Source organism: Ochotona princeps, chromosome 7 (genome assembly GCF_030435755.1).
Source record: "Ochotona princeps isolate mOchPri1 chromosome 7, mOchPri1.hap1, whole genome shotgun sequence".
Taxonomy (NCBI): Eukaryota; Metazoa; Chordata; class Mammalia; order Lagomorpha; family Ochotonidae; genus Ochotona; species Ochotona princeps.
In genome coordinates, this window is record NC_080838.1 from 54,937,655 (window position 1) to 54,962,743 (window position 25,089).

General features: G+C 36.2%; 1 protein-coding gene across 2 annotated transcripts in view; it reads right to left on the reverse strand.

The window, feature by feature from the left end:
* CCSER1 (coiled-coil serine rich protein 1) overlaps positions 1 to 25,089 on the reverse strand; it is a 1,128,290-nt gene that overhangs the window by 504,663 nt on the left and 598,538 nt on the right. Inside the window, exons 9-10 of one of the 2 annotated variants that reach the window (XM_058667043.1) lie at positions 17,090 to 17,167; positions 5,086 to 5,567 (exon numbers count right to left, since the gene is read on the reverse strand). In XM_058667043.1, coding sequence (XP_058523026.1) covers positions 5,508 to 5,567; positions 17,090 to 17,167 — 138 coding nt within the window. In that variant the 3' untranslated portion in view covers positions 5,086 to 5,507. Of the gene's footprint in view, positions 1 to 5,085; positions 5,568 to 17,089; positions 17,168 to 25,089 lie in introns of those variants that run through there. The other variant, XM_004590570.2, reaches the window with a different exon arrangement.

Genomic DNA, 25,089 nt, shown 5'->3' on the forward strand with positions numbered 1-25,089 from the left:
ACCCCAAATAACAATGCCTTTCATGGCCCGGCGGGCGTGGCCTAGCGGCTAAAGTCCTTGCCTTGAAAGCCCCGGGATCCCATATGGGCGCCGGTTCTAATCCCGGTAGCTCCACTTCCCATCCAGCTCCCTGCTTGTGGCCTGGGAAAGCAGTTGAGGACGGCCCAATGCATTGGGACACTGCACCCGCGTGGGAGACCTGGAAGAGGTTCCAGGTTCCCGGCATCGGATCGGCACACATCGGCCCGTTGTGGCTCACTTGGGGAGTGAATCATCGGATGGAAGATCTTCCTCTCTGTCTCTCCTCCTCTGTGTATATCTGGCTGTAATAAAATGAATAAATCTTTAAAAAAAAAACAATGCCTTTCATTGCTCATAATGATTATACTAGTATGACCCCTAATGAAAATCAAATGAAATTCTTTATTTCAGAATCATCTGTTTTTGGAAAGTGGTACACCTCAAGATGACACACCTGTGATATCTCTCCATCAAGCAGTATATTTGTTTAGTAAGAGTAACAATGCTTGCATCACTGGGTTTTGTGAAGACTGTAATATTCAAAACACATAAACCATTTAGAACAACACCTGACAAATATAGTAAAAGACAAAAGTATTGGCATTATTGTGCTGCAGAGTGATGTAGAGACAACAGATACCACGGTGTCCAGAGAAGATAGGGAAAATGTTGGAACATGGACACATGGCACTTGATTTTCTCTTTCTATAAACAAGCTTAGAGAAACTAGACTGCATTACAACTTAGGAAACTGATGTGGGCAAGGGCACCGGGACTGGAGGGCAGAAATAACATAGGTGGGCTTTGACAAAGCAGAACAGACAAATCAGGCCATTAGTTCTGGATTCAGCATCTTATGAGAATTGTTCTACCATATTTTTGCTATTTACAAAGCAGAAAAAAGCAATATATATTTTATAATCCCTTCACCAAAGATAGATATTAGATATGTTCAGATAAGGCATCTAGTTTCACTAAAATATAAAATAAGAAATATGGAAAATTAGGAGAAAAGAAACATAAGCAAAAAGGAAGATATTCTGCTCTAATGAGTTCAGTGGATTATTGTTCCAAACAGGATGAATTTTGCATGAATAGCAAGTATAAAAGTTTTTAAAATGTATACTTTTAAAATATAATATGCACATTTGGGCTCAATGTGATAGCTCACTGGCTAAATCTTTATCTTTCAAGCACTGGCATCCCATAGGTTGCCAGTTCATGTACCGGCTCCTCCACTTACCATCCAGCTCCCTGGTTGTGGCAATGGGAAAGTACTGGAAGATGACCCAAGTCCTCTGCACCCAGTATCCAGAATGGAGAACCAGCTGAACCAACTCCTGGCTCCTGGCTTCAGATTGGCTTAGCTCCAGCCAAAGTGGTCATTTATGGATTGACCCAGTGGGTGGAAGATCTTTCTGTCTGTCTCTCCTCTTGACAAATCTGACCTGCCTTTCCAATAAAAATAAATAAATGTTTAGAACTATAATCTACACATTTATATATGTGTAGCTCTTGATGTCTTATTTCCCATCATTTCCTATCATTTTTGGAGTGAATGATAGAACGCAGCAAGGAGAAGAAGAGAGCAAGTGATTTTCCAGAAAGAAATGAAGGAAGATAAATTCCTGCCTTCTCTGAGTCAATGCGATACTGAACCTTTAGGCAGACTAATATTTTTTCAAAGATAAAGCATTCTTACTTCCAGAAACTTTTATGCTATTCCCCAGGTCCAGAAGTCACTTGACTAAAGGAACCTAAGCCTATTGACTTAAGTGGATGATTCTAAGGAAAATGACACATTGATGAGATAGAAAAAGAAGTTTCCCTTTGCTGTATGAACTAATCCCACAAAGCCTCTCTCCATGATATGATCTGCTAAAGTAGATCAGAGTGGATGTCCAGCTAGGATGAAAGGTCCCAGAGAGCTAGGCACAGGATCTCAGACTGCTTCATCTGAGCTTTTATAACTGCCAGTGCCTCTGAAAGGTCTCATGATAATGGATATCAGTGAAGATCTCTTACTGGTGCCTGTCTGATGTGACCCTCTTATTCATTGCATTAGCTCACCAGTTAGAGAGTATTCATTTTCATTAAAACTCAACAATGCATTTCTTAAAAAATAAAAAAAAAGATTTATTTATTTTTGTTTGAAAGGCAGATTCATAGACAGGAAAATCCTCCATCTGCTGCTTTACTCCCCAACTGGCTGCAATGAATGGAGCTGAGCCTATCTGAAGCCAGGAACCAGGAGCTTCCTGCAGGTCTCCCACACAGGTGCACGGTCCCAAGGCTTTGGGCCATTCTCCATAAGCAGAGAGTTGGAGGAGAAACAGGGCCTCAAGGACATGAGCTAGCACCCATATCGGATCCTGGAGCATGGAAGGCAAGGACATTAGCCAATAGGCCACTAGGCCGGGCCTTTAAAAAAGAGACACACAGAGAGAGATTTGAAAGGAAAATAGAGACAAAGATGTTCCATTCACTGGGTCTGCCCAAATGTGTGTGACATCTAGAGCGGGGATAGGCTGAGGCTGGGAGCTTGTAACTCATCCAGATGTCCTTCCCACACGCATCTGTAGGAAGCCGAAATAGAAACAATATATCTAGGACTCTAAAGAGTATTCCAAACTGGGATTGGACATTCCCAATAGCTGTTTGACCCACCACAGCAAGATGCCCACCAGCCAGGATGTTCTTACAGTTCTTGATCTTCATAAATACTAAAAATAACGGTTCCTTTCAAGGAAAGACTTGTATGCCAACCTATTCAGTGATACGTGGACTTGTTTCAACCATATAAAAGAAAAAAATGATAAAAGTTCGAAATTTTTCATTTTGTGTTGCTATTTCACTTGTTTTTTAAAAATGCTACCATATCACCTGGTGATAACCAATACAAAATGAGCATCAAGTTACTTCTTGAATTACTGTTGAGAAGACATGCTTACCTAAGAAATTAGATAGGAAAAGGCTGTTTAAAAATTCCTAGAAAGAGACATACACACAAATAAAACAGAAACATCTTTTTTCTAAAATCTGAAAACTCCTGCTTCTAGTCTCAGGTAAACATAATAAAGGATACATGTTTTTATTAGACATATTTTCAAATATATTTGGGGAAGAAAATGACACATTGTAGATTCCTCTTGTAAAAAATAAAATAACCAACTTTGTCCAATCTCTTATTCAGAGCTACTGAACTCTGAATATGTGAGTATTTTAGATGAGCCTGCAAACATAATCACAGAGCATAACTTTTCCTTTGATCCATGAATACAAATGTTATACCCAGTTAGAACACTTGGGCACACGCTGATGTCACCTATCTCCCTCCAGGACATAATTACCAATCTTACTTTTGCATGCCTGGAACACAGTGCAATAGTTAAAGTAGTTCTCAAAACTTTTAAAAACAGTAACAAAACAAAGATGACGCCTATTTTTTTTTTCCAATTTTGGCAATCAAATACTTGAAAAACACATTTACTAGTGAAAGGAACAGATTATGTTATAAACATTATGGTAAAGTATGTAAATATTTCCCTGAAATTAGAATTACTGACCTGCAAACATATCTACTGCAGTATTTTCAGCATTGACTTCTTAAGGAAAGAAGCAAGAAACAGATAGAAAGGGAGGAACAAGTGGAAAAGGAAGGGGTTTTCTTTTTTTTTTTTCTTTTAAAGATTTATTCATTTTATTACAGCCAGATATACACAGAGGAGGAGAGACAGAGAGGAAGATCTTCCATCCGATGTTTTCACTCCCCAAGTGAGCCGCAACGGGCCGATGTGTGCCGATCCGATGCCGGGAACCTGGAACCTCTTCCAGGTCTCCCACGCGGGTGCAGTGTCCCAATGCATTGGGCCGTCCTCAACTGCTTTCCCAGGCCACAAGCAGGGAGCTGGATGGGAAGTGGAGCTACCGGGATTAGAACCGGCGCCCATATGGGATCCCGGGGCTTTCAAGGTGAGGACTTTAGCGCTAGGCCACGCCCGCCGGGCCCAAGGAAGGGGTTTTCAAGGACAATGCTGAAATACTTTTCTGGTGTTAAGCAACAATCTTCAAATTGTACCTTGTGAGGTAGTTGATTAGTATTTTTTTATACGAGCATTAGAAATTTCTGGTTTGCTGCTTCTGAAGAAATGTGTTCTGTTGTTTCCTTACTTCACATTCCAAGAAGAGTTTTGTTCTTACAGTCTAGCCAAAATTTCTTTGATTAATTCTTGCTTCTTCAGAATAATATTGAACATTCTAATTAATGGCAAAAAAACCTTTAGCAGGAGACTGCTTTATTGAAGGGGAAGGAGTTTTCATTACTTATTTTTTAGAGATTTCAAATATAAGATAATAAAGAGACAAAAAAGAGTAAAAGAATACACCCAAGAAAACCTCCAGACAAACAAAGAGTTTTGTATCATTAAAACAGGCTTCTTTTATGGAAAAAAAAATCATGAGAGAACAAGCAATATTTTTGTGTAAATAAATATATTATAGTTTTATTCAATACCACAGCTTCCACTCAGCATTTGGCTATTTATATTAAATGTTACATGATGATTTAAATAATCTAGTTAATTTTATAACATACTATGAATAACCATAATTAACCATGACTTTCATTATGAAACACAAGAAAACAATAAAGCTGTATTCCTCCCCATAGCTTTATTGTGCTATTGTCGCCCCTACCATACCCATGACATTGAACCTTTCATTGGGGTAGTCCAAATCGTAACATTCAGGAGTGCCTGACAGTCACTTTCCATTCTGCTAATTCGAGTTGAACTATCACAGAAAGGAAGTGAACAGGGAACACAGATGAGGGAGCAATATCAAGTCCAAGAGAGGGCCACATTTTATGATAAATTCAAAAAACTTTCTTTGATATGAGGTCAGCATTCAGATATAACAACATTTCAACTAAATAGAAATATGACCAGGATTTTATTTGCTTCTGTTAGAGTGAAACTATTCTTATTTATTCTATATGAAGACAATACTTTGCGTTTTGGCTTAAACACAGGGAAAAACACCGTAGAGATATCACCGAGCTCTTCCAAACGCATTGTGCCACAAAGGAGAAAGAAGACAAACGTGCTGTGTTCAAACTTACCTAAATGCATGCAAAGGGTGACACAAAATGAATACCACAACAGACAGACAATGACATGGAATGAGAATATTTACTGCCAAGTGGAATGTTACATTTTAGAATACTTGCATATAGAAATTTTTAAAAATACATCTATTTTATGAAAACCATTAAGAAAAACAGAAATATTTCACTTGGATCTTTGTTCATCAATATTGTATGTAAGTGTTTACAAATGTAAGCCATATGAAGTATTTGCAAAAGAGTTCCATATTACATAATCTGAGAAATAGTTGACATACCGAATGACGGAAAATATATTTTCATATAATTTTTTAACATGTCACAGATTAGAGATACATTACTTATGGTCAAATGATTATTTAACCTATGTTGAAATATGTACTGTTTTTAAAAAACCTTCAGTGCATGTAGGATTCCACAGGGCCTTGAAAGAAAACAAAAAGAAAAAATGACATGAAATTAATAAAACGAAACTTTGTGATGAAGGTTTAAAATATTCAAAACTTAAGTAAAATAAAAAAAAAAACAGACTAACATACAACAGTTCCAAGGATAATTTTCTGTTAGAAACATAACATTTACAAAGAGGATTAGTAATGGTTACTTCACAAACTTCCAATTAAAAATTCTTTGCTACCAAACAAAAGATGAATGAAGAAGGATTAGCAAACAAAATGTTATTATTCCCTCAGTTTGCAAGTAGAGATACAGAAAACAAATCTCATCAACTGTTTTCTTTCTAAATTCCTCAAGTGAAAATTGCAATTAAATAATGAAGCATTAGGCAAGTTTTATCAGAACCTCCTTATATTTTAATAAGCCAGTTATAAGCAAGTCTTTAACACAAGTACCCAATAAACCTTGCCATTCTGCAGCAAGAGTTCCCATTATTTAAAATGTGTAAATTTATCACAATTTAAGTGACATGAGCAATAAAATATTTTTAATATTAAACATTAAAATGAAATGCATTTTATAGGGAAGTAAATATAAAAGGAAGAAGAAAGAAGTATATATCCAAGAAGTATAGGACAGGACACCATCTCCAAAGGAATGCAAATTTTTAGTTGTGGTGATAGAAATGAATACAGGAAAATATGAGTCTATTAGTCAAGTCCTGCCAGGCAGGCACCCCTGGCATGGCTTCTGTGGGTGATGGTAGGTGGTGGTTGATACCAACAGTTCCAGCTCATGTCTCCCATGTGGACAGGTATATTGGTTTGGCCCTGAAAGGTCCTCTGGTTTTCTTCCTCTAAACCATCCAGTCTCAGCCCCCTCATTTACCTGTAAATGCAATAGCCATGTTGATGGGAGTCCCCAGAAGTCACTCCTCACCTGTCACGTTCTAACTCAGCAATCCCCCTTCCACACATCTCCAGACCTGTTTCCTTGAGCAATCCACAGCACTCTGATTCCAGTCCTCTGGTGGTGTGCCATGCCAGTTTGGAGTCCTGCTTACCTACTCAGGATCCATGCACACTCATGCTATGAGTGCGAAGGCTGGAATGGGTGTGGTGAACTGGGTTAGACATGGCTGCAGTTTCATTTGTCATGGGTGTGGACTGGGTCTAGGGTGTGCTAGACTTGGCTAGACTCTGGCACCTGCTGGTGCTCACAAAAGCCAGGGTAGGCACAGGACAGGCTGGGCTAAATTTGCACCCATTGAACTAGTTTAGACATGGGTCTGGGTGTGGACTAGGATGGCTGCTCTCTAGCAACCAACAGTAAGAGTAAGAATGGGTGTGGTATGTAGGGCAAGGCTGCTGTTCCTTCCAGGACAGGAGGTTGGCTCTCAGGCTGGGCAAAGGACCCACTAGTGTACATGAGATCTGCCACAGGAAATTTATCTGATAGAGGAGCTAGGGGAACTTTTTTGTTAGGACTCAGTCCCTGAGAATGAGCACAAGAATCAATGCTGGGAGCAGCCCAGACCAGGCCATGTAACAATACTACCTGGAATTGACATGGTTTTGAGTAACCAGTGTATTAAAAAGAAAAAAAATAAATTAAAAAAAAAAAAAAAAGGAAAACAAGTCCTAGCCACAACCTATGATTAGCTCATTGACATTTCAATTTAGTTCATATACAGACTGTGATGATATTCTGCCAGCTCAAACTTCAGACCAGAAAAGGTCTCCCCAAGAAACTGTTCAACCAATCTGGACAATAAGTAGCTGGACTCTATGCTTGGTATATGTTTGCAATGAAAGAATCTTGATTGAATTTGAACTGTAATACTGCATCAAGGTGGAGGAATCCACCGGGGGGAGGGGAGGGGGAGGGAGGGGGAGATACCCAGAGCCTATGAAACTGTCACATAATGCAAAATAATTAACAATAAAAAAAAAAATTGCCAAAAAAAAAAAAAAAACAAAAAAAACAATACTACCTGGAATACGTACAGGTCAAGTCTGGGGCCAGGCCAGGTTGGGCAAGTTCAGAGCACCCACTGGCAGATGTGCAAACCAGGACAGAGTGCAAGATAGGACAGGTTGAGCCGCTGCACCAGCCAGTTCACATTAGGGCCAGGACGAGGGGCTATCTGGGTTAGACTATCCTGCAGCTCCTACCTGCATGAGCTGGAACTGGGAACAGACCAGCTGCACCAGGCTGCAGAACCTGCTGGGGGATGCCAAGGTGAGGTGAGCCATGCCAGTGTGTGCCACAGTGGGAACATACATGAGACCCCAGATGGGGCTCTAGGGGATCCCTTTCTGGGCACTGCTCCTGCTGACGAGCCTGAGAGCTAGAACTGGGGATAAACCAGGCTGTGTAGGCCTACAACACCGTTAGCCTGCAATGAGCTTGGTTATGGAGACAGCCAGGCTGGGACAACCAACCATAACCACTGGAGCATGCATAAGCCACAGTAAGTACAGGTTGGTTGGCCTTTGCCACAGTAAAACAGCAGGTGCTGTTACTTGGGGGCAAGTTGTGTCACACAAGAATGTAGAGCTAGCTGGAAAGTACAAGATCTGAGACTGGGCGTATACCCTGTAGGAAAACCGTGGGCAGCATTCTGACAGGCTACAGCTCCCACTGTATCATTTTATGAACATTAAATACATTTTGTAATCCAAAATTAGAAAAAGCTATTTCTATCTGTACATTGGTTCTTTCTTGAGGACTTGGAAAATTAGCAGTTTATCATGTTTGAGCTCCATGTTCCCAGTTCAGGAAAATGCTAAACACATTGGGAATATTTTTAGAACTACATCTTAAAAGAACTATTTTCTAATTTGATAGATTTAATTAAAATAAATTTAGAAATTTATTTTATGCACAAAAATAATGATGAAATCTATAGTAATTTTGATGTACACAGAACTTGGACTCTTCAAGACTCTGAATTGCAAATTTTCCTTTTTTGGTATAAATTTGCTTTATAGTTATTCTACATTATATATTTAAAATTTGAATTATCATCTTAATACCATGATATCACAAAACAGCATAATTTCCTAGGATCCTCACTTTCCAAAGAGTGAAGTTAATGATGCAAAGAGCTCATTTTTAAGAAATGAGCTTACACTATTACACTATTATTCTATTACACTATTCTGAAAATTTCTTTTCTATTGCTTGGTATAAAACCAAGCATTCATGGAATCTTTTTGTTCCTAGAGCTCTGATTATAAAACATTATAACACATCTGATTTTAAACATTATAAAATTAGTTTGCATCTTTATTTTAAAATGACACTAATTTAAGCATTTTAAAACCTTTTTTCCCCAGAAAATCAATATTAGTTCTTTTACTAGCAAAAGGCACAATCTAGATAATTTTAAGACTGATAACATGAATCAAGTGCCTGAAAAACATTTTGACAAAGAGAACTCTGAGGGCTAATCGTCTTGATGAAATTAGCCCCTTTTGTGCTTCTAAATTACACATAAGTAGAGTTATTGAAGAGAATAGCAAACTTTATCAGAAAACTGAAGGAAACAATTAAATAATTTAATTAATGAAATTTGATGGCCAAATGAAAGATAGGATCTGATTAGGATATAATGAAAAAGCTGTCAGCTCATGTAGAGTGAAAAAGAAATTTTCATATTTATGCTATGGCAAAATCATCATTATTGTTTTACTATATGCAATTTTGTAATTTCTGCCTATGAAAAAGTGTTTCTAGAACTTACATTTAAAAGAAACTATTCATATCAAGAATTATAAAGACAGGACACAAATCAGCTACTAGTTATATAATTCTGGGCGAACTACATTAAAATTCAAATAACCACTTTATATATTATACTAATATTTTATCTGATTACATTACATTAAAACTTTAAAATTTCATTACTATGTTACTAGTAGAATTACATTGATATGAATATGATTTCCATTTTTATGTATATTAAAATTTATAGATTCAAATCTAGTCCTAGAACCCATAAGAAAAAGAAAAATATGTCAAAAATGTTTTGCACTCACATCACACAAAATATTCCCAGACTGTGCTATGTGAGAATATGCACACACACAACTGTATGGTGTAGGTGCATACTATATTTGTGTGTGCATGTATATATATATATATTTATATAGCTATACATATATGTTTTAAGAACTTATATGCTAACATTTTTCAAATATATATCAGTGATTCAATAATAAATACTTTTTCTTACTGACTGAGGGGTCCTGAAGGGATTTTCAAAGAGTGCACTGCAGATTTGCAGACAGTTGTCGTTTCTTTTTGTGTGTTTTCCCCTCCCTCCCTCCCTCCTTCCTTCCGTCCATCCGTCCCTCTCTCTCTCCTTCTCTCAATTTCTCTCTCCTCTTTCTTTCTTTCCCAGAACGCTCCACATAGTCTACAGTTTTAAACATTTTTCACTGCACCTATTATATGCCTCACTTTTCACTCAACATCAAAACTACCAATATTATCCTGATTAAAATGTCGAATAATAGTCTGGATTCCCATTGCTGATACTCACAGTTATGGTTTCCCTATGCTTTGCTTTTCTCGCATCACACTTAGCACTTTCAATGCATTATGTAAATTGCTTACTTTTTATGCACATAGTTTTGTTTTCCCTGGTTTAAAAATATGTATGAATTTATTTGGAAGGCCTGGTTATGAAGAAGGCAGTAGTGAGAGCAAGAGATAAATGTCATCTCTGCTGCTTCACTTCCCAGGCGGCTGCAAGGCTCTGACTGTGACAACCTGAAGCCAAGAGTCTGGAACTAACTTGATCTAAGCTTTGCAGGTGGGTGGCAGGGCCCCCCAAATGTGAGCTATCTCCTACTTTCTTTCTGAGGCCAATAGCAGGGAGCTAGATTGGAACAGGAGCAGCAGAAACACAAATGGCACCAACATGGAATGCTGTTGTCACAGGAAGAAGCCTTTAGCAGTTATTCTACAACACTAGCCCCACTGTTTATTTTCAGCATGTCCTTTTTATAAAGTTTTATTTCTTTATTATTATTATCATTTTATGATACAGTTCCATAGGCCCTGGGATTTCCCTTACTTCCTCTCCAATCCCCTGCCCCACCTCACCGAGTTCCTCTACAGTATTACTATAGTATAGTTCTTCATAAACACTCTTTGTCTGTCATTGTGGGCATGGACAATGGAAGACAGCATTTTCAGTATGTTCTTACTAACTGCAAGCCCCTTGGCAAAATATATGTTGTTTACTCAAAGGCTGAATCCCAAGTACTTATTAATGAACTTGGTTCTTACGGGGAACACAGTAAAATCTGTTAAAGAAAACACGGATGTTTCACAAATGATGCCTTTAGAACACCAAAACTGGATAACCCATACTCCTGCCTGGAGTGCTAATGAGCATCTGTGGGAGGAAAAGATTATCTTCCTACTTTTAGTCAATAATCTTGCCTAAAAGTACCTTTCATATAATAGAAAAAACTGTAGTCTGCCCCCAAAACAAACCTGAAACATGTAACTCAGTATGTAAAAATGATTTTTAATTGGAAAAAGATAAACAGATATCCCTGAAATAAGTAAATAAAAATAAATGGAATGCAGGAAAAAGATTTCTCTAATAAATATAAGATGTTTTTGTAACATTATCAGAAGTACTGAATATTAACAACAAGGATAAATACGAGTAGAATTAAAAAGTTTTAATAAAACATATTTCTTTGGTAGTTGAATGAGAAAGCCCAACTTATGGTGAATTGGTTCTTAGATGGGCTTAATCCATAGGCTAACATGACATATTAGCATAATATGCAAAACATCCTTGTTCTAATAGCTAATAAAACAATTACATTAAAACTAAGCATTCTTACAATAACATATGATTAAATATTTCCTTAATTTTTTAGAAGTCCATGTGCACAAACTGTACCAGGAACACCTCAAAATTTAAATGTGATTAAATTTGTAAAGATTTTGACATGTACAGCTATACTAAAACATTTTTCAAAATGTCCACCATAAAATAATATTACAATTTCCCTAGCATAAAAGTAGAAAACTGTATTTAGAAAGCCAGTATTAGCATTTGGACAATGTGTCAAAACATTTGAAAACCACAGAGGGGGTGCATGAACAAACTCATTTATGCTGTATTCATATATAATTCAGACAAAATGTGAGTGATGCTAAACTTTCAGCTCCAAATGATCAAATGAAAACAAGTGATATTTATATTTAGAACAACTAGCAATCTAATAATAGATAGAATATCTGATAACTCAAAAGTATTTAAATAATGAACAAAATATTGAAGGTTCAAAATTAATAAATGCTTCTTATTAAAACTAAGAGTTAAATACATGTTAGCGAAAAGAAGGATTCTTTTTTATTTAAAACCAGTTCATCTGCCACTGGAACAAATTTTGAGAACTACTAGCTTGATCAGATCTAGAGTCAGGTCAATCAAAAGAAAATTTTATTTTTGAGTGTAATGTCTTCTATTTTACAGAGAGAAAGAGGAAATCCTTAGGATCTTTTAAGAGTAGAATTAAGGCATTGCATAAAGTCATAGCATAAACATAATATTGATTTATTACATACTTCTCCCTTGAAGCACTAGAAGATATGATTTTTGGAAGTTTTCATTATAAATAAGTGTTGTATGCCTAAAAGAATAAATATAATTGCCTTCATTGGACATTACACAAAGTATACATGTAAGGAAGAATTGCATAATACTTCACAAAAAGGTATGATTTTCATATGTCAAATGCTTTTAAATAGAAGTTTTAAGAAAGAATACAAAATAAAGTATTATTAAAAAGTCTATAGATAGAATAGAAGTTATGTAGCAAACAGAGACAAAATGTGGTGGATGTACTACTGGATTTATGAGGAATTAGAGAGAGGTTCATATACAAAAGAGAAGAAACACTGTTAAAAAGTTTGAAAATTTATATGATAGTTTTGTTTAATTTATATAAAATGCAATCATTATAAATTCAAATAATAGAAATTAACATTTTATTTTGGTAAAAAGTCATTTAGCAGCATTTTAAAATAATTTATATCATATAAAAACTTAAAAAGTAATGAAAAACATTCCCGTTTAAGATATCAGATTCATGAAAGTACCCAAATTTTCTCACTTTGGAATACAAGAACTTCCCCACAAATATTTTGGCTATTCAGTCTCAAATATTTTCATCAAAATGTCATTTGCAATGTTTCAATGTCTTAGGTACAGTCTATGTGTTGCATTGAAATATCCAGTTATATAGTTGATATAATCAGAACATCTTGCCTAGCTCTGAATGTAATCTTGCACTGTGGAACACTGGTACTTCACTGCATCTATTCATCTTCTACCATGTTTTAATAACACAAGTAACACCTAAGAAATTTTTCTTTGATATTTTAATAAACTAAGCCTGGGCAGACAGTGGAAGGTGAATAGGTTAAATTGGCATCTCCCTCATCATAAGAACTACTGTATTTGCAGTGCACACTGAAATACTCCAAACTGACTTTTGTAGAATTCTTGCCATGTGCACCAGGACTCAGAGCACACTGCACTAACAGTAGTTTCAAGTCTCCTGACAAATCAGTGGTGGCAAGCTGGCAGTTTATATCACAAACTTCTAAACTTATGCACTGTGGTGGATATTTTTAATAGATTTCATTATAATTAATGTTTTCTGGGGATTCCATTTCTTATCTGAAATGAAATGTGTAGCAACAGTTATCTTTTAAAACAAATAATGGTTACTTCTAGTCTCATATATTCTGATATTCATATCACTGAAACACGATCCACAATGATTGGTAAAGAACAATTTGTGCTTATTATTGATAGCTTGAGGAAGAAGGCAGGAGAGTATAAGAATCATGCACAATGTGCAAGATTTCTACAGCATTTTTCCTTTCTCTTCTCTGGTAAACACTACATTGAAAGTGTAATTTGATATACCACATATGTGAAAACTGAAATCAGACTATCTTTTCTGAGAAAAGTGTTATTAAGAATAAATAACTCATTGCACATGACAATAAAAGATTACAGATATGGAAAGTTATAGAAAATACACTTTTGCTCATGGGAAAAGTTACTATGGAATCACATATATTCTATAGTCACTCAATCCATCAGAGTCAAGCACCTTATTTCTGATTTGTTTATTTAAAACAACTGCTTCCCTCTGTTCCTCCACCACCATTCAAAAAAAGTCAACGTTTACTACTACAGTTAATGCTAATTATGCTCATAAGTATCTTTCAGGGCCTAATTTGCCAATTCCATGTCCTATAATATATTGTGGGAGAGTATCCCAGTGTAAATTTACTCCCTGAAATGTTTTAATTGGTTAACCTTAGATACTGCAGACCCCCAAAATAATTCTGAAAAGTCCTTTTCTGAGGAAGCGCACATCTAACCAACTAGGAAAGTGACAGCAATGCAGGCACAGACCTTCCTTCCTGTCCTACCCATCTCCCGACACACCCCCAAACAGGATCCTCTCCTTCCACAGGCAGGAAAGTCTGTGGATCTGATAGTACCTGGAGGATCTCATTTGTATAACATGCTAACCCTTGCACGTTGTGTGTCTCCTCCTCCACCCTTCCACAGTCTGTGCCGCCTTCCTTTGCTCTAGAAAACCAAGCTTCTACCCGTCTAAGCTTCACAAAAGGGTCAGACTTTTTGCTTCTCTTTGAGTCTCACACTCTTTGAGTTTCACACTTCTAAGATCTGAACAAGTAATAAAATTTTTGTGTTGTTACTATTATGTTTCTATTGCTAGCTTATTCCATAAACTTGTATTACCAAAACTTGAAGAACAAGAGTAAACTCGAACCTTACCTTCAACAGCGAAATGTGAAATAGGGAATTATAGAAGAGATGATTATTCTGTAACAACTACTCAAATGCCATATATTCTCTCTAAGACAACCTTCATGCAAAATGCAAAACAAATGTACAGGTAAACCAGTAAATACATATGTTCTTATAGATAAACTGTGCATTGTAGACTAGCACACTGGGAACTGAAGACGTGCTGCAGTATGCATCTTTACTCCCAAATAAAAGGAGGAGTCCTAATGAAACCGCTAAATACACCTTGGCAATTGGATTCTAGATCTTCTAACATCGCTTATAACTACAATGCCATGGTACACTTCAATTGCGGTTGTTCAATAACTGTTACTAAAGGACTATATTACTGTAATAATACGAGGGAAATGATGGAAGGGGAGATGGGGAGGAAGAAAGGGGAGGGGAGGGATAAACCCCTGTACCTACAAAATGTTATCATCAAAAATAATGATATCAATAAAAATAATAATATAAAAAAAGAACTATGGAAATCCTAACAATTTTGTAAGGAAATTCTTTGTGGACTCACTACTAAAAAAATAATTATCGTGTAACCCTTTTTTAAAACCAGGAAAATGCATTAAGCTTTCATTGTCACAGATAAAAGCAATAAACAATGAAGATTACATGAGAAATAACTAAGTTAATGGTGTTGCTTATTATTTACATGTTTAGAGAATTAAATAGTTGGTGGATGTAAGATTTTTTTAAGAAAATAAGGAAATTATGTATACATAGAAAACTCCTAAAGGGCTGCTAGGAGTTGTGGTGGTAGTGTAGCTGTCCATAGGTGAGTTTTCACAGGCTTCACTTTCACTCCCCAGTAACCAAGGTTGACGAGAAATGATACTACTGATAAAGCTTATAAAGTTACACAAAAGTTTTGCATTTTATATGAATGCTCAGATATTCAGAAAGTTTTAATTTGAACAAAACCTAGTAATTGAATCCAAATGGATAAGGATTTTAAATTTTCCCTGTTTTAACAATTCATTACTTTCAATAAAAGTCTAGATTCCCATGAAGATCATGGAGTAGTGAAAAAGCAATTTCACTTTCTACAAATTCAACTAATCTAGCTGAAAGATGATGACTTTGAAGTAGGTAGATTCTAAATTGACTTATACCTGTGTTGCATGATGCACTTACATTGAAATGAGATTCAAGAGATTTAAATCTATACTATCCCTACTGAATAATTCTCTAATTTACAGCTTTATAAATATGTAGGTTATCATTCATAAAATCCACAATGGTTCACACCCCAGGATTGATACAAATATAATTTCTGGAAAAATTTTAAACAAGCAAACAAATCCTCAAATGCAATCCTCAATAATGAACCACAAAACGTTTTCTTTAAAAATAAATATCAGCTGTATTTAATGAAACATAACACTGGCATTCATCAAGTATTGCAATAACAGGGCTATATATAACATATAAAATGTTTAGATTCCTAGAGCAAACATATTAAATTGAATGTGATATTAAAGGTCAAAAGAAAAGTTTAAAGGAAGGGTAAGAATGAGTGAGGAAGTGGGAGAGAGGTGCCATTTTTTGTGATTGTTCCCCAAATGACCACAGCAGGAGTAGGTCAGTCCAAAGCCAAGAGACAAGAATTCCACTGAGGTCTAATGATAAATGACAGAACTCAACTGCTCTTACCATCATTGGTTGTCTTTCCAGGCATATTAGCAGCAAGCTGAATGGGAAGGCAGAGGCAGGCCTCAATCCCAGGCACACCAGTGTGGAGTGTGGGCGTCCCAAGCTTCACCACAATGCCTGCTGTTTATTTTGCTCCTGCTGTTTATTTTGCTAACTATATTGAAGATTTGCTTATAAAACTATCTTATCATTATGGTATTCATCTTAACAAATCTTAAAATCATTGCACTTCTGTTCTCGACAAAGCACTAAAAATTATAATAAATGCCTTTAAACATTTTTGCAAATGTTAGCCAGATGATGAAGATGATAATTCTTTTACGTCTGCATCAAAGAGAAGTTAAAAATCACAAACTTAGGAAAAATGAAGAATTCATACTTAAGTTTAAGAAAAGATAGATAATTATATAGCACTTTCCCAAGATCATCCGGTGTTACTAGAAACAATATTGTATGAAAATAGGCTTTACAAACCTATTCTGATAGTTTCACAAGTACTTCACACTCAGGGAAAAAATATTGATATTCAATTAAATTCTGCTGCCTGCATTGAAGTCTAAGTGCTAAGATGCTATTATAAATTTCTCTGCACAGTTGAGTTTTCTTTCTTATATCTGCATGTAAAAATGATGAGTTTGGCCTCTGGTGACTGCACACATAGTAACTTTATTAATCTGTTAATAGATAAATTACTATTTTAAAAAACTAAATTGTCTTACTGGTCTAATATGTACCTTCCACATGTCTGCAAATTCACTACATAAGAGACAATTTTAAACATGTTGGTTTTAAAAAAACGTAATAAGGACTTGGTATGCTAGTTGGTGCCTGTAATTATCTTTTTCAGTTCCAGGAGCTATTTGGGAATTGTTTAAGAGCAAAAGATGAATGTTGCAGTTCTAAGTCCCAGTAAATCAATGCATGGACACAGCAGCAGCCGCGGTAAACAAGCTGTGGAAGCCGAATACCAATAAAGAAGATAAACATGGTTTTACATAACTACTTACATCACAGCCTAGAAGTTCAGTCTGTGTGGATTTATCTACTCTTGAAGCAAAAGCCTTCTGCAAATGTTGGACTTTTTCCTATAAATGAAAAAAATACATATATTTTGGCATTGGTTAGTCAAGTGCTTCTATGCCATATTTTCCCAATTATTAAAATTTTGAGTGCAATTCATGATCTTCCCTGCATGTGCACCTTGTTCATTTGGTGTTTTTCACTGTTTTCTCAAGTCACCCCATCCCACATTAAAGCACTTTTCTTCTAGTACAAAAGCCACTGAGTCAGAATCACAGTTAAATATGAGACATGATACGCTTCATCTGAGAGTAAATGCTTATTTTGTTTCAGATAGTATATTCTGATAAGCTGATTATATTCTTTTTATTTGACTCACAGAATTTCTATTTAAAATGTAAAACATTTTCAATCGGTGATACTACTGACGAAGCCTGATAACTCCTCCTCTTTCCCTCTTCCCTCTGTCCCTTCCATAATCCCCTAATTCTTTCTCCAGTTCCACCGATATTTGCCAGAGATCTGAGAGCTTAATAATGTATTCATGATAGATAAAAACATAATTTACCTCAATTCATTGAAAAACAGAAAGGAAACACTTCTTAGACTATTAATGTCTTATACTCTTTAGTTTCTCTAATTAGAAAATTCCCAATGCCACTCTTCAGACAAAAAAAGAAACACAGATGCGTTAACTCACAGAGATGTGATATGGGGGACCTTCTTTGTGAAACAGCAAGTTAAGTTACCACCAACAAAGTGTAGTTCAAATCTCTGCTGCCTTACTTCTAAACCAGCTCCCTGCTAATGTGTCTAGAAAAGCAGCAGAAAATGACCCAAAACGTGGGCCACTGCACCCACATGGGAGCTCCAGATGGAGTTTCATGCTCCTGGTTTTACTTTGGTCAACCCCAGCCATTGTGGCCATTTGGGGAGTTAGTCCGTTGACGGAAAATGTCTCTTGTTTCTGTCTCTTGCTGTTTCTCCCTTTAATTTTTCCTTTCAAATAAGAAAATACAAATTTTAAATCACCTAGATGTTAAAGCTTCATTGATGAAAAATGTAAGTGAAAATGTGGCTGTTCTTTTCAAATTTAATTTTGTATATTTACTTGAAAGACAAAGTGACAGAAGTGCAGAGAAGAAGAGGTATCTTCTATTCAGTGCATCCCTCCTACATGCCTTCGAGGGTCAGGGTTGGGTCGGGGAAAAGCCAGGAGCCAGGAATAGCTTCTCGATCTGCACTTTAGCAGGAATCTGGATCAGAAATATGGAATAGCTGGAACTGCAACCAATGCACTGAAACGGGATAAAGATGGTCCCAAGCAGCCCCCTGTTCAACACCTGTCCCCCAGACTAAATTTTAAATAAGCAGCAATTTTGACTTACACTGAGTTGGTAAAGTAATTAATAAAATTGAGTATCATTGAAACATCATTTAGAAAGGTTTTTTTCTACTTTTAGTATAGACTGGAAGTGCAGATATTTGAAAAGTAAATTTATTCCAACTAGGTAGGCAGGCCGACTTTTGTGGGTGTTATTAGAGACTGCCCACTAATGTATAAGGCAAGGAATGTATAAGGCAGCGAAACAGATGGCAATGTTTGCCTTACGCTTCAGCTCCCATTTCTATCTTCAAGAGCTTCCATGGCTCATTGGTCCCAGTTATGACTTAGGAATTTCAGATAAAGTGAAATGAAAAATGTAAACAGCTTCATTAACCAATAGCCTAATCAAATTAAAATAAACAACTACAAAAATTTAAATCTCCTAAATAAACTAATTTCTGGTAGAAAAAAGCATGTTTCTGACAAATTTTATTTTCGCTCCTTCTTACAGGCGGTGGTCATACAAGTATGAGCTTTGAATTTTTTGCCTCATATACACACGTGCCCTATTCAAATATGGAAGGAAATTACAAGTTTCCCATAGACTTAGGGCAAACTAATTAAGAAAGGTTAGTGTGTAATAGAAGGCAGTTAATGTACAAACTTTTTTAATTATCTTCCTATAATAAAAATGAGATTAAGTAAATATTGAAGACTATGTAGCTCCCATAAGGCAATTCTCCCTGAGTCCTTAAATTTTCCCAAGATTATTAGTGATTTTTGGATTGAGCAATTTAATAAATAATAAAGGTGTTAGAGATCATCAAGGAAAAAACTACCCCCCCCAAAAAAAAAGAAAGAGAGAAACTATGAATGAGTGGTAAGATTGCTGAGTAGGCATGACAAAGACATGCTTTAACAATTACCAGCTCAAAATTGCCTAAGCAGAATCAGTGTGACAGGAGGCAATCAAGGCTACAACAGAAACCACAGAATGCTATGCCCAAGAATTTGAGAGTTGTCTCTTAAAATATTATTTAACAATTACAGGTCATAAAACATTTTACCCAAAGTACAGCAGAATTTACTTAAACATGTCCTCCTGGTTCAGCATCATAGTCTATGTAGTTAAGTCACCATTTCCTACACTGTCATCCCAGCTGCTCTTTCTGGCCTATCTCCCTGTTAACGCGCCTGGGAAAGCAGCAGAAGGTGGACTAGGTGCTTGTGCCTCTGTTGGGACACCTGGGTAAATTCCTTGACTACAGGAATCTGCAGATAGGTAGACAGACATATATGCAGATGAACCATCTCTACACACACCGCAAAGGCCCTCTCCAACTCTGCCTTTCACCTTATACAAAACACAAGGAAGGGAGTGAGGAAGAGGACACATGGAGAATAAATGTTGAACATTATTTGCCCTGACCACCAATTAATTTGTCTTATGTGATGTAATGTGGCTCTGCTACAGTATTCTCCAATGTAAGGGCACATCGTACTTTCTCTTCTTAAGTTCTCTCAGAGGGAGAGTAGAGAATTAAAACAACTCAACCTCTGGTAGATAAATGATATAAATACAGCTATACTCCAGGCAAATGATCTAATTATCTTTAAGACCTCCTGATCCAGCAATGATAATATTAATATTTAAGAAAATACTTTATTGGTCCTTTATCATTTACAATTAGTGTTTGTGTGCTTAAAGTAAACAAAAGATTTGCACAGTCAGCTGAAAAACAAAAAAAAATTAAATGAACAAGAAATACCATGATTTTCATTTGTTGTTACTTGTTGCTTCTTTTAAGTCCTTGAAAATATGGAGGTCTAAAAATGTTACATTCTACTATACTATGAACAAACTTATAATTGATTTTCTCTCAAAATTTCCAAGTTGCTTCATCTGCAATAAAAGTAATATAAGATTTGTTCAATCAATTTTAAAGATTAAAAGCATTGTAAGCAAAGTAGATAGGCCATTCATAAGTTTACTAATACTTAGCTATATTTACATTCTATTTCCTTCCTAATTTTTACTATTATAAATGTTGTAAAAAATTAAAAAATGTCAATAGACTATAGGTTATATGCTAGGCACTACATCATGAGAGAGAGAGAGAGAGAGACAGAGACAGAGACAGAGAGATGAGTTAGAGAGGAAAGGGATAGAGAGAAGTATGACACATAAGAATACAGAAAGAGGTCTTTATTGTGTAATTTTAAAAAGCATGCTTAGGTTTTTCATATTACATATTTCCATGAATTTTTTTAAAGATTTATTATTACTGGAAAGCTGGATATACAGAGAGGAGGAGAGACAGAGAGGAAGATCTTCCATCCAATGATTCACTCCCCAAGTGAGCTCAACGGCTGGTACTGCGCCGATCCAAAGCCAGGAACCAGGAACCTCTTCCAGGTCTCCCACGCGGGTACAGGGTCCCAAAGCTTTTGGCCGTCCTCGACTGCTTTCCCAGGCCACAAGCAGGGAGCTGGATGGGAAGTGGGGCTGCTGGCATTAGAACCGGCGCCCATATGGGATCCCGGCGCGTTCAAGGCAAGGACTTTAGCTGCTAGGCCACGCCACCGGGCCCTATTTCCATGAGTTTTTGAACCCCCTCAACATGTGCATATGTTAGTCTGTAACTTCTCAATAACATATGATATCTTTGTCATTGCCCCTTGCTTAAGGAATAGAAGACTTACCACCTAATAATTTGAAATCAGTCACTAAAGATCAAAGACAACAGTGGAACATCCAATATGAAAATCTATATCTGTCTCCAACTCTGGATGGCCTTTTGATAAAGCCACTGGACTCTGCAAATGCTTCAAATTAGTGCTGATGGCTTCACATCTTGTATGCAAGAAAAACATCCAGTATGTACTTTATATCTGCTACACAGCTAATAATTGCAGGTAGCAATACAACTATTTCCATGTTCTGTCTGCCTTTGTTATTTTGCTGTACTCTAGAAATTATGTAAGATTCTTCACAGTCTAATAATGTATTTCAATTAATAGCTATTGTTCTAAAGAATATCAATTACTATAAATATAATAAGTAGTACATTTTGAAGCATGAGTTAGGAATAAAGTAACAAAAATTAATAAAGCTATGTAAAACAAAAACAAGACCCAAATGTTGAAAAGGCACTATGTCATTTGGATGGCAATGATATTATGTGTTTAAAGAGAGTAATAACAATACTCTTTTAAGCTCCTACAATAATTTTTAGAGTAAATAGTACATGAATGTGTGTATATAATGGATTTTTGTAAGATCTTTCTCTATGACATATGCTCACAATTTTATAATTTATATTTCATCAAACAAAAATGTGTCTAGGGGCCCTCATGGTGGCTCAACAGGGTTATCTTCTGCCTGCAGCACCAGTATCCAATATGGGTACCAGTTCTACTCCCAGCTACTCCTTTTCAGAATCAATTCCTTGCTTAGGGACTGGGAAAGCAGCAGAGGATGGCTCAAGTCGTGCCCCCCCCCACCCCAATCAATCTGGGAGAGCCAGAAGTTACTGGCTCCCAGCTTTGATAAGCTAAGTTCCAGCTGTTGTGAACATTTGGATTCTGGGAGTGACTCAGCAGGTCAAAGATTCTTATTCTCTTTCTCTCTCTCCCTTCTTCCCTCCCTTTTCTCCTTCTCCCCTTCTCTCTATAAATATTCTTTTCAAATAAAAATAATAAATTTAAAAAAGATGTCTAGAGGAGCTAATGTTGTGGAATAGAGGATAAAGTTGCAAAATGAATCAGTGGCATCCTGCATGTAGAATGCTGGTTTTAAGTCCCGGTTGCTCTGACCCAGCGTCCGGCTCAGGGGCTAGGAAGGCAGAAGATGGCCATCCATGAGAGAGACCTGGATGGAGTCCCTGGATCCCAGCTTGGCCTGACCCAACTCTGCCCTTTGTGGCAATTAGGGAAGTGAACCAAAGATCTCTTTATATGTGCATGCTTCTCTCTGTCACTTTGCCCTTCAATTAAATATTTTTTTTATTTAAAAAAGAATTTATTTAACATGTTTTGAAAAATATGTACAGATGATATGTATATATTTTGGGGTTTACATGTGAGTTTATGTAAGCCTGTGATAGAGAAGAAAAATTCAAAAAGATAAAGTACAGTAAAAACAAAAAAATCCCAGAGGCTTGATCAAGTCGGCACAACTGCTATGTACAATAAAGAATCCTGTGATTAGAGAAACTGAGACTGGAAGTTAGTTCTTCTTATTCTAGAACATATTTCATGTACATATTACTAATATTTTTTTCCACAAAACAAATAAGGGTATAAAATCCTAGTCTAAGTGAAGAAATAAAGAACCAAGCAGAAATAAAAATATTCAATAGTTATAAGAAACAAGTCCAAGTTATTTTAAATTAATGTTTTATTTCCTACATGTAAATTGAAGAAAGTGGTCAACAAAGTGAAGAAAATGACTATCAAAAACAGGACAGGAGGGCGTATGGGGAGTCAGCTTTAAACACTATATTGAATCCCTGTGCCTACAGAATCTTATGAAAAATAGTGAAAAAATTTAAAATGTATTGAAAAGAAATGTACTGTTACTACACAATAAAAATAGATGCTTGTATAGAAAATACACATGGCACTGATTACACATTGCACTTGACTATGTCGCTTAAGGCTTCAGGAGGACAAACACACAAATTCCATATGTGTTACAAAAGCAAATTTGTTATATACAATGTCTGACTACAGTAGTTAAGAAAATTTTCAAAACTGAATGACAACACAGACTGCTCAAGACAGTATAAACATAAATTTTGATTCTATGACATGGATCTAAAAGGTTAAGTTTATGAAATGAGAGTTTCTGAAAATTGATTTTTACAAGGTGAAGAGATAACTTTAAAACTGAAAACTACGCAAACACAAAAACATTCATAAAATGTTCAGAGACAAATCTGAACTAAAAATGAGGTGATTCAGAAAAATATTGACTATTATCTCCTAAGAAGTCCAAATGTCAATGATAACAGGTTATTTACATAAAAGAAAAGCGAAAAAACTAAAGAGAAAAATTACTGGGATTGCTGAATGACAGCAAGGTCCAGGATCAACTCGGGAATGAAAAGGCAACACACATTATGTGAAATCAAGCCCATTCCTTTCAATCACCTTTAGTGACGGTACATCAGGAAAAACATTGTTAGAATTACCAAAAAGCGTAACAGTGACCAAGAACTGAAAACTTCTGGGCATGAGTCTCAGTAAGACATTAGCATTTAGCATTTTATTTTTATTGGTGAAATTGCTAATGATAATACAAAGGAGAATAATCCAAAAGCCTCCTATGTACCCATGATTGATATTGAAATTTAAATAAGAAATATTAGTTTTAGGTGTATCCTTAAACCCCACGAGTGAGAACTGTCTTTCCATTAAGGACCCAGCTCTGGCTGTTCTTCTGTCCAGGGGAGAGGAGAGGATTCTGCAAGGATAACGGAAGTGACACTATCAAAACCCATCTCTCGGGCCTGGTGCGATAACATTGTGATTAAAGTCCTCACTTGGCACGAGCCGGGATCCCATATGGTCATCGGTTCTAATCCCGACAGCCCTGCTTCCCACCCAGCTCCCTGCTTGTGGCCTGGGAAAGCAGTCGAGGACGGCCCAATGCCTTGGGACCCTGCACCCATGTGGGAGACCCGGAAGAGGCTCCTGGCTCCTGACTTCGGATTGGCTCAGCTCCAGCAGTAGCGGTCACTTGGGGAGTGAACCATCGGACAGAAGAGCTTCCTCTCTGTCTCTCCTCCTTTCTGTATATCCGCCTTTCCAATAAAAATAAATAAATCTTAAAAAAAAAATCTTGCCCCGTTCAGAACCCTCACATTTCCAGAATCTAGTAATTTATGGCTCGATTAAGTGTATGAGGGATTGAAGGATTGCATCTGGGGTAACAGGTGGTGAGGTAGGATTATAGGTGAGATAGTGTTGAAGCTAGGGCGAGCTCTCCTCACATTGCTAAACTCCTGAAACAACACTACAAAATTCAGAAAGATCTGCAATTGGAACTTCAGCTTTCAAGTAATTTAGCAAAGTAGTCAAGAGATGAACACAGAATGTATTTACTTTGTAGGCTTTTAAGCCTTGTGGTTCTTAATATTAAGACATTCTATAATCCTTTATTCATAACATTGATTGGAGACTCTTACATGTTTGTAGCTCGACTGCTCTGGAATCACTTTCTGTTCTTTAGTCTCCATACCTCAGGAAAAGCTTTGAATGGTACCAAAAAAAAAGTACAAAAAAAAAAAAAAAACTGTACAGGAAAGGACCAAGAGGTAGGAGGTTTAACTTATGTTTGAATGTTTTAAGATGGATAAAAATTGTACAAGATAAGGGAGTTGTAGTAAATCAATAAACAAACATTGGACAGAATATTTTTATCTGACCTTATTATACTGGAACTAGTATTTAATGGTATCCTTTGTCCTCCTTCATTTTCAGACTGGTTCACAGAAAATGACTAAAAGCAATAAAACTTCATTCATTAAATAGTGTATTTTAAATTCATAGAACACATTTTCCTACAAGATACCATACAAACTAAAAATATAACTACACTTAATAGCTTAGGTAATTTCATTTAAGACAAGGATGGAATGATCAAAAATACATATT